General features: G+C 43.6%; 1 protein-coding gene and 1 pseudogene across 2 annotated transcripts; both read left to right on the top strand.

The window, feature by feature from the left end:
• Window positions 1-269: 269 nt before the first annotated feature.
• LOC310783107 (natterin-3-like) lies at window positions 270-1,583 on the top strand (the record flags this gene model as incomplete). The annotated part of the gene is made up of 2 exons (XM_083643897.1): window positions 270-363; window positions 496-1,583. The coding sequence occupies 2 exons, from the start codon at window positions 270-272 to the stop codon at window positions 1,581-1,583; spliced, it is 1,182 nt and encodes a 393-aa protein (XP_083500023.1).
• A 4,284-nt stretch (window positions 1,584-5,867) lies between these two features.
• Window positions 5,868-9,231, top strand: LOC310784477 (natterin-3 pseudogene; annotated as a pseudogene). The gene is made up of 3 exons: window positions 5,868-5,982; window positions 6,375-7,129; window positions 8,908-9,231. The product of its transcript is annotated as a natterin-3 pseudogene (transcript).
• Window positions 9,232-11,285: the final 2,054 nt, after the last annotated feature.

The raw sequence follows: 11,285 nt of genomic DNA, 5'->3' as shown, positions 1-11,285 counted from the left end.
GACTCTTAAAAAAAGCAATACATAAATAAATAAACTACAGGTCCATTTGTGAATAGCCAGTTCTCCAATCTTCCTAAGCTTTGCCTAGGCATGGCCTTTGTGTGGAAATTGTTTTGATCACTGATCAGGCTGCTAGCAGTCTTTCTTGTCTTCTTCCCTCCATTCTGTATGTACAGTAGCCTACACTAGGCCTACTTTGAAGAAAGCTTCAGTCAGTAGCCTACACATCTATTTCTGTATAACATTTTGTACTATATCCCGATCTGCAGATGAAGCTGTTGGTGTTGATGCTTCTGGCCCTGCTGGGTCTGTCCTCGGCCAGTCTTCAGGAGATTGTGAAGAAGAGCTCACAGCACAGAAAAGGTCAATTATCCCTTAAAAAGAAACTTGCATTTTAATTTTAATTTCATTTTTATAAATATTAGTCACGTGAAGGAAAATAACTAACTAAAATTCAAAATTTGCTTTCTGCCTTTCTGTCCCTTTGTCCCACAGTCTCCTTACTGAACCCAGTGTTAGAGGGCAGGGTTCCTGAACTCACCGGTAACGGTGAGGTGTCGGCTCCTCTGACTCCTGCTGAGTTTGAGGAGCAGCAGGAGGAACCTTCTTCGTTCATGTTCGCAGAGAACGTCAACCTGGAATGGCCGACCTGGAACGGCTCTCTCCCCAACGGAGCTGTGGCCATCTATAACGGCTACACCGAGCGCACCGACTACGTCTGCAAATACAAGTGCGAGTCTGGCTTTTACAACCCCAGCCTGGGCCCTTACTGCCGCTACCCCTATGGAGACCAAGAGTACTACGCCCCCGAGTTCGAGATCCTGGCCAACAAAGACAACTTTGAGTTCCTGGAGTGGAAGGAGGATTCCTATGGTTCGGTTCCCCAACATTCAGTCAGGACCTGCCCTGGAGTCGGCATCTACGTGGGGAAGAACAAGTACGGTCTTGGGAAGGTGGTCCCTCAGTTTGAGGCCTTCTTCCTACCGTGGGAAGGGGATGAGTATTGGTACAAGAGCTACCAGGTCCTGACCATCAACAGAGACGTCTACAGCCAGCACATCTCCGACGTCAAGTATGCCATCGACGAGGTCGAGATCTTCCAGTATCCTCCGGAGACCATGCGCATCTCCGGGGTCATCAACAACGAGTGCCAGTCGGTGGTGAAGACGGTGACCATCTCCAAGACGACGGAGGTGGAGAGCACCTGGAACATCGGCCGATCCACCATGCTGGGCATCACGGCCGGCATCACCGCCAAGATCCCATTCATCGGTTCCGGGGGCATCGAGTTCAGCGGCGAGAAGACGCTGCAGTTCTCCAGGGGGACCACCATGGTGGAAGCGCTCAGCCACTCCGTTTCCGTGCAGCTCACCGTGCCGCCAAACCACTCCTGCAGTGTCCGCATGGAGGGGCGTAAGATCACGGCTGACATCCCCTACACCGCACGCCTCAGCCGCACCTACCGCAATGGGGACACCCAGTGGACGTCCATCGCCGGGACGTACGACGGCGTCCAGATCGGAGAAGTCAGGGCCGTGGTCGACCGATGTGAACCCGTCGCCAACGCCCTGCCTTGCCCCTGAAAGACTGATGTCAATAACATCTACGCATATTTGACAAGTGTGATGTTTATAAAAGTTAAAGCATCTGAGACAATTAAAACAAGTTCATATACATGTTGCGTACGTGGTGCATTTGTTTTGGTTGTTGTTGAAGAAGAACACAAAAGCGTGTAATAATAAAATCACGTGGCACTTTAACTTTCATCTCCTTTGTTTTTCCACCATTCTCTTTTGTATCCGCAAACGAATATGCTGAAAAATGACCATTAATCATTTTACAATGTATTTAAGTTCATAAATACGCAGGCATAGAAATGTAGAAGGCTGTATATCAGAGGTTTTCAAAGTGGGAGGCGGGCCTCCCCAGGGGGGGCTCCAAACAGTTTCAGGGGAGGCTCAGTGAATGCAAGTGGGAAAGAAAACATTACGTTAGAACATCGAAATGTGATCACGTAGATGTGTGCGATTTGGTTCAAGAGAGAGTTCAGAGATACAGTAGTTTTGGATATTTGTACTGTTTCTCCTGCACTTTCCCAGAGTCAGAAACAAATAAATGCCTTCAGACGGACCTGTTTATGTATTTGGTGTAGTCTGAAGTTAAAACAGCAATATCAGGTTAAGCAAGTAAACTAATAGGGAGGGAGGGGGTGTAGTGGTAAATACAGGTAAACTATCCAAAGTGAGTAGTTTACCCACCTTGTTTATACAGGTGATCTGAAAATAGGTGAGTAAACTCTCAGCCTCATTTCAAAGAGGAAAGAGGAGGAAGGGGGGGGCTTTTTCCAAGCTTTGTCTGAGGGGAGGCCCACAGTCTCAGACTTTGAAAACCCCTGCTCTATATTCTTACATTGTTAAAAGAATGAAAATCAGACAAATTACAGCCATATATAGTACATATATACATATTGCAGTCTGTATTTACAATTCACTTCGGAGGACTACAGTAATGAATTAATCAACAAAACAAGAGAAGATTGTCCTACAAACACACTTGGACTCACAGGGATTCTAATTATTTCCTCTGCCACAGCCAATCACATTGAGGCCAGGCTACTGTGCATTTAGTTTAGACCACAGTCTTCTACACATTCAATCAGCACCATGCCGTATAATAGGGAGAGAGACCAGACCACAAGCTTTAAGCGGCCTGAATTACTTGTTCACATTCAGACACAACTTTGAATATTCACATCCAAACAAAACATGAATACAGTGTCTCTGAATAACCAAATACAGTCTGTCAATAACTCATTCTAATGTATAAATGATGCATTGATGCAAGAGCAGCTGAAGACAGTGAAAGTCTAATTGTGCAGGCTAGCTGCTATCAATGTAAAGGACCTTTATACTGTCTGGCTACAGAGTGCTCATTCAGGATGAAATAAATTGATAATAACTATCTGTGTCAAGGACACGCTCAGATGGCCTTGACATCAGCGATTTTCAATGATAGCCTTGTCCGTGGAGAACAATGGCGGTTTTGAAAAGCTTCTCCTCGATGAGGCCTGGTTCTTCTCGGCATTATGATACATTATGCAATAACACAATAAGGAACGTCTGTATCAGTGCCCCACAATCACTGTTGTGTCTTCAGATACCAGGAGATACGTCTAATCTAATAGCCAGAGCTTATCGAAACCATCACACCCCCATCAACAGCACCTTAGCACTTTGGACATGCAATTCTCTCTCTGTTCAACAGATTGATATCAAGGCAAGTCCAGTCAAAAAGCTTCACAGAGCAGCAGAAGACACTATTACATTTTTTTATAGCAATGAGCAAACATAACAAATCTTAGGATATGTCCTCACATGGATAGTAAAATGAGGAAAATAATCCAATGTGAAGACATTTTGACGGTCCTCCCTCTTTAAAGGGGCTAGTTTAAGTTTAGGGTTAGGACTTGGGTTTTAGGGTTAATATTACAATTAGTTCAAGGATCCATAAAGTATCCTGTCATCATTATCAGTATGAACAATAGGGCTTTTCACACCTTGAGAGGCGCTGGTAGATCTTCCCGGCCTTGTGAAGAGCAAAGTAGATCTTATGCCAAAACAGCTTGATCATCCTCACTACTACTAAGAGTCATCAGCATTCTTTATGATGGATAATTGCCAAGAAGGAAAGGCCGACTAACTTTGATGTAATATTCTTATATGAGCTGCTCATGGACAGCAGGTTGGCAGGGTGAATCGGGAGTCTGATAGTTTGATCCTGAATGAATGAATGAATGAATGTCCATCACAGATCTAACATAGAAAACACTATACTGTAGAAAAAAATACTAAGCATACTAAAAAAAATACCAAAAAGTACATATATTATGCACTTGTTGAATTGAAAACCATTTTGAACAAAAGTCTTGGTGCTAATTTGATTCCTGGTGTACTGAAAAAAGCTTAAAAAAATTGCACACTAAAAAATGTACCGGAGAGCCCCTGAGCGAAGGCACCTAACACCATGTATTAGTGTAGCAAGCTGCTTTACTGTTTTGAAAGATGCTGTACAAAATAATGTGAATGAATGTATTATTATTATTAGTAGTAGTAGTAGTAGTATTAATATGAAGGTTGAAAAACAGTCCATAGTGAGTTTCAAATTTGTTAAAGAGTGTAGGCTATATCTGTTTTTGGAAGTTGACTCTTCATGTAGGCCTTCTGTATGGCAGTGGTTCTCAAAGCGGGGTTCGGGGACCCCCACAGGTCCTTGAGAGGGTTCCAGGGGGGCCCCAGTAAAAAGGGGGATAGTTTATTTTCACCAATTCCATCCACAAATAACACAATGACATGCATGAAATGCACGACTATTTTGGTCATGTACTTTATGTTGATCACCCCATGCCTCTTGCACACCTGAGAAGTCTTGTACAGTAGGTGGAGTAGATGCACTTAAAGGAAGAAGGGACCAAAATGTAAAATTGTTTGAGTAAGACGTGCACGAGCGTCCCTTTTTCCTCTATAAAACGAGCTAAAATCTTATCAGATGGGGGTCCGTGGTCTAATTTGTGTCAGTTTAGGGGTCCTTGACGTGAAAAGGTTTGAGAACCACTGCTGTATGGTACAGTATTGTGTGCACTGGTTTGAGACTCTCCTCTTAGCAGGACAGTCTTAACACTGGCTCAGTGGGCAGGAGTTCACTGTAGCTCTCTGCTGTTTATTGGGGGCAATAACTCTGCAGGAAGTCTTTAAATCCCAGCACACACTGTGCACACCGCCTCACTGCAGCACACACTGTGCACACCGCCTCACTGCAGCAGGAACCTGTCCAGGTAAAACAGCTTCTTTACATCTGAATGAAGTGGTAGCATGTCATCTGCTGATTAACAATATTCTGATTTGTGGGCGTCCGGGTAGTGTAGCGTTAGATTCCCTGCCTCCCAATACAAGGGTCGCAGGTTTGAGCCCCTGTGTGACCTCTGGCTTGGTCTGGCATCAATACAGGCACAATTGGCTGTGTCTGTGGGTGGGAAGCCAGATTAAGGGTATGTGTCCGACTCCTGGTCACTGCACTAGTGCCTCTTGTGGTCGGTCGGGGCGCCTGTTCGAGTGGGGGGGGGGGGGGTAATAGCGTGATCCTCCCCACGCTAGGTCCTGCTGGTGAAACCCCTCGCTGTGAGGTGGAAAGAAGCGGCTGCTGACTGCACATGATTCGGAGGAAGGATGGAAGGATGTGCTAGTCTAGAACTCTCCTCAGATCGGCAGAGAGGGTGGGGCAATTAATGACTGGGACAGCAGGGGGGATAGGTGTTATTTGACAAAGCATTATTATAGCACATAGAATGAATAGAGAAGGCAAATTCAGTTAACCTTGAGAGGCAGCTGGATTCGCGCAAGATCATGAGATCGTAATCACATTGAATTGAATTGAATTGAATCACACAACAAATGCACGCTACCACTCTCCAATCTATTGGTTTGAATCTGAACCACCAGAGGTTACATAAGGATCTTCTGACAGTTTTTATTATCTAATGCAGGGGTTCCCAAACTTTTCAGTCCAAGTACCACTACACACCAAATCAAATTTCCCAGGGACCACTTCCACTGCGTATACCAACCCCACCCACCCCCTCGCCCCATACAATAAAATTTGCTGATTTAACCATGCAATAGCAGCAGAACGGCTACAATATAAGGCTACTAGCTGGTTCAAACCGCACACACACGGACTACCAGGCGGAGCCCCCCGGACCACAGTTTGGGATCCAATGATCTAATGTATGTTAAAGTTTAAAGGAGTTCTGTATTTGCAGCATTTCCAAGTACATTCCCATTGAGGTTGATGTAATGTTGTGTTTTCTCCAGATGAGGGTGTGTGTGGCTGTGGTCTTGGCATTGCTGCAGCTCTGCAGCGCCGCCCTCCTGTCCGAGCCACGCCTCTACATCTCACAGCTGGACGAGGGACAGGAGAAGCCCAGCAGTAAGTCACTGATGCTTTATCTGCACATGCAAAGATTCCAAAGTGAAGGGGAGGGGGGTAAAAAAAAATACAAAGGTGATGTCTACTCTTTCCAAATAATGGAAAAACATGGTAGATTTTATTTAATTTTTTATATATTAAGCAATTTGTGTCCTTGATTGACAAAAAGCTAACAGTTTAGTTTAGAGATTATTATATTTAGAGATATTGAACGATGAAGTTGAGGTAATATTTTTCCCCTTCCAAAATGTGTACTGCATCCTATAGTCTATAGTCTTTTATTCATGGTCTCCTTAAATGTACCTAGTCAATGCACTAATATGTTAACCTCCTAGGGGGGGTATTCAACCAAAGTCCATTTCATTTCGATATATTTCTCTCTCATCATACAGAGGCATGGCTTAACCCCAACCTGGAAGATGTTGTCCCGTCTCTGGAAATCAATAACCCACACGAACTTAGAGAGATCCCAGAAATTGAGATAATCTCACACTCTTTCCCCATGTTCGGCGAGAACGTCAACCTCAAGTGGGTCAAGTGGGAAGGCTCTCTTCCAAATGGTGCTGTCGCCATCTTCAACGGCTACACCGAACGCACCGACTACGTGTGCAAAGTCAACTGCGAGGCCGGTTTCTACACTCCCAGCAAAGGCGAGTTCTGTCAGTACCCCTACGGCGAGAAGGAGTACAGGTCTTACAAGTTTGAGGTGCTGGTGAACGTGGACCACTTTGAGTTCCTGGAGTGGGTGGAAGATTCGTACGGGTCCGTCCCCCGGTATGCCATCAGAACCTGCCCCGACGTGGACATCTACGTCGGCAAGAACAAGTACGGTCTCGGCAAGGTCGTGACCAAACACGAGGCCTTCTTCTTGCCGTGGGAAGGCGATGAGTACTGGTACAAGGACTACCAGGTCCTGGCTATCAACACAGATGGCTACAGCCAGCACATCTCTCAGGTGAAGTACGCCGTCGATCAGATGGAGCTGTTCCATCACCCTCCGGAGACCCTGCAGCTCGCCAAAGTCACCAACCTGGAGTGCAGCAGTGTGGCGAAGACGGTCCGGCTGGAGAAGACCAGCACCGTGGAGAAGACCTGGGACATCGGCAGAGAGACGCGCAACGGCTCTGTGTCCACCATGAGCGCCAAGGTGCTAGGGATGTTAATGATTAATCGACAATCGTTTAATCGCTTTTAAGAATTTGATCGATCAAACAATAATATAATATAATATAATAATATAATAATACCATAATATAATATAATAATGATATAATATTATAATAATATTATAATAATAATTACAAATATGATATTAACCGATTAATCGACAATGTAGCTATTGTGTCATTTTTTGCTGAAATGATTTAACACCACAAAGGCTAAATGTATCTTTCACCTCTTATAGAGTACTGCAGGCATGATGTATTTTTGTAGGCTTACACAGACATCCCTGCACTTCCTGGTTTGTAGGTGTAAAAGGCAATAGGATTTTTGTATGGGAATTGCGGTTAAGCATGAAATAATGTCTGTGGTTAACACAAGTTTATGAAACAGCAAAGTTTGTGTTCAGCAAGATAATCTTCACAAATGACGCTCACTTTTATGACTTTTGAAGCGTTAAATGCGTAAACGTCATTTTCAGAAAATGTTTAAAAAGTCGTAAAAGTGGTTCTCATTTGTGAAGACTATCTTGCTGAACCAAACTTTGCTGTTTAAGAAACTTTTGTTAACCACAGACCTTGGCCCTTTCTCAATACCAAGAATGCATTCTTGTTCTTGTGATCTTGGGGAGAACGTTCTTGTTAGTCGTTCTTGGAAGAATGAAGTCGCTAGGTCACAAGCACACATGACGCTGTTGGCAGTTTGAGACGATGCGTTCTTGAGGGCATTGTGCAATACCAGCGCAGAGGCCACCTGCAGTACTACAGTCAGTACACAAATAAAAAGCTCAATTTTTCGCCATAAACGTTCGTAAAGTGGCAGTTATTGAAACCTATACTACCCTGCTTGTAGGGATCAAAAGTCATCAGAAATTAATTTAGTGATGAAATAAAACTTTAAATTGTAAAAAAAAAAAAATCCCAGAGCTTCTGGTGACTTCTCTGCTGCGTTCTGCCTCCGCTTATGTCGAAATGAATTCTGGGATATCTGCCTTGCCAAGTTGACACACAAGTGACCAACCAGAGCATCCTCGGTGAAGTGGGTGTGTCGAGAACACATCCGGGAATTTTAAACATTCTTGGCGAATGAGAACTTTGCATTGGAACAGGAGGCTACTTGGGCTGCGACTGACACAAGAACACACAAGAACCCTTATTGAGAAAGGGTCCTTATTTCATGCATTTAGCCAAAATCCCCATACAAAAACCCCATTGCCTTTTACACATACGAGCCGGAGGTGCTATTATATTACACCCAAGTGAATTGCATATATATATATATATATATATATATATATGTGTGTGTGTGTGTGTGTGTGTGTGTGTGTGTGTGTGTGTGTGTGTGTGTGTGTGTACAGATCCTTTCCAAAAAATCTGAATATCATGGAAAAGTTAGTTTTTTTCCATAATTCCTTTCAAAAAGTGAAACTTTCATAGATTATAGATTCATTACACACAAAGTGAAATATTTCCAGCCTTTTTGTGTTTCATTTTTCATAATTTTGGCCTACAGCTCCAGAAAACCCCCAAAACAGTATTTCAAATACTTAGAATAGTGTGAAGAAAATCAGCAGTTACTTCTCAGTTATGACTGACTCCAGCCTCAGTCGACTCCCTCTGCATCTCCGCCAAATGTTTTAATCGTCTTTGCTTGATTGTTTGGTTGGCCTAAGGACAGGTGTAAAAACACACAAAACGATTAATCAATCGTTAATATGACAATTAATTGATTAAGGAAATTGATGAAGATTTGCATCCCTACAAGGTGCCCATCCTCGGGCCGGGGAACGTGGACTTCACCGAGGAGCAGACGGTGAGCTTCTCTGAGGGAACCAGCATGGTGGAGTCCATCAGCCACTCCGTCTCTGTGGAGCTGCTGGTGCCGCCCAACTACTCCTGCGCCGTGAGGATGGATGGGAGGAAGATGACGGCCGACATCCCCTTCAGCGGCAGGCTGAGCCGGACCAACCACAACGGAGACACCCACTGGACCACCATCACGGGGACCTACGACGGCATCAGGCTCGGGGAGATCAACACTGTGGTGGAGAGGTGCCAGCCGGTTCCTGATGCCGTCCCCTGCAACTGAGGCCTGGGAGAAGAGCATCAACTCTGAATTTCCAACTTAAAGGGACACTTCACCAAACAACAATGCTGATTTATTTTGCACATGATTTCACACATATCCTAAAACTGTAAACCGTTTTGCAGACATTCATTTAAATGAGTTTGACAGTTTATGAGACAGAGTTGACTTGAGTTTAAGTGTGAACCAGTGACCTCATCACAAGACCACAATGATTCAGTGCCTTCTGATAAAATCACTGGTCCACACGTAACTCAATTCAACTCTCAATAACTGTCAAACTAAATGCATGTCTGCAAAACTGTTTACAGTTTTCGGATATGTGTGAGATGTGCAAATGCATTGTTTTTCAGTGGAGTGTCCCTTTATTAACAGACATAAAATATCAAAAAGTCAAGGGGGAAATTGTATTTTTTCAAATAAAAATGCACACAGCCGAATGTTTCAAGGCGTGCTTTTTTAATTCATTCTGATGTGTTTTGAGATGCTTTTTTTTTTAGGAACGCAGTTCTCAGCCATGTTACATCATGAGTCATGACCATAGACATAAATAATATGGACGTAGCTATCCCATTACATTTTGTTTTCCTGGCGGAGTTCAAACGTTGGCCGTCACCATCTTGATTTTTCGTCAGCAGAGTGGGAGGGAATGGGTTGAGTCCTTCCGCACCTCACGTGAGATGGGAGTTTCCCAGAGCCGCAGCTCCGCCTGCTATTGGTCCGTGATCGGCAAGCTGCACGATCACTGGACAGGCGATCTGTCAATCACCCCCTTTTCTATCATCTATTTTACTCCAAACGGGCGAGTTATATAAAAATGTACCCCCCTACAGTTGTTATGAAAAGGTGAAATTAGCTATATAGACCAAAACTGTGTTTCGCCCCTAACTGGAAAGATGTTTAATCATGTTACAAAGTCGGGCATTTTAACATGGGGGAATGCCTACTGCCCCCGATGCCTATTGGCCATTCAAGGAACTACAGCTTTTCAATTCACTTCCACATCCTCAGAGGGAAAGGGGTGGGCTTGCCCACTGGTCATGACCCAACAGCAGAGTTCTGAATTTGAGTGATGAGTTGCTTCACTCATTACTTTACTCTTTACATTACAAAGTTACTCTTTACTAAAGGTAACTAGTTACTGCACTAATTATGTTACTGTTTATGTTACAAAGTTACTCTACTAAAGGTAACTAGTTACTTCACTCATTATGTTACGGTTTATGTTACAAAGTTACTCTACTAAAGGTAACTAGTTACTTCACTCATTATGTTACTGTTTATGTTACAAAGTTACTCTACTAAAGGTAACTAGTTACTTCACTCATTATGTTACTGTTTATGTTACAAAGTTAAGGTCCTTACACATCAAGAGCGATGCGAATATACGGCACGAAATTGCGATGCGAGTTTTGACCCACCTGTCAATCACAGCCACAGATGTGTACACGTCGGAAGCGAATTTCTGAAAAATGACCGTGGTTCGAAAAAATAAACACGCAATAACGCTCGGCGAAACTTCGCCGTTGGTATGCACGGTTGCATTGACTGATATAGGTTCGGAAAATATTATTGATGTGCGAATTAATCGCACGAAAAATATGTGCTCGGTGTGTAAGGACCTTTACTCTACTAATGGTAACTAGTTACTTCACTCATTATGTTACGGTTTATGTTACAAAGTTACTCTACTAAAGGTAACTAGTTGGGGCATCCTGGTCCAGGCTGGGTGGTCCAAGGTGCAATGACCACCTGGGTTTGAAGCCGGCCCAGAACCTTGCACGTCATCCCCTCTCCCATTCTTTCCCGTCTATCTTGACCAAATGGCAAAAAATAAGGAAAAATAAAAAGAATAAAAGAATAAATAAATAAATAAATATTTAGGCTAACAGTAATTGGGGTTGCCAACTTCAGAAACTGATAATAATATGACAACACAGCATGTGCTGCCATGTGTTATTGACCACTGTTTTAATGCTACGGCTCTAAAGCCAGTATCTCTTTTTTCTTCTTCAATTAACAGCTCAAGGAAGTAACAAAGTAACAAATGAGGGGAG

The sequence above is a fragment of the Poromitra crassiceps genome (genome assembly GCF_964638095.1).
Source record: "Poromitra crassiceps genome assembly, chromosome: 10".
NCBI lineage: Eukaryota > Metazoa > Chordata > Actinopteri > Beryciformes > Melamphaidae > Poromitra > Poromitra crassiceps.
This window is presented reverse-complemented; position numbering and strand designations above follow the sequence as displayed.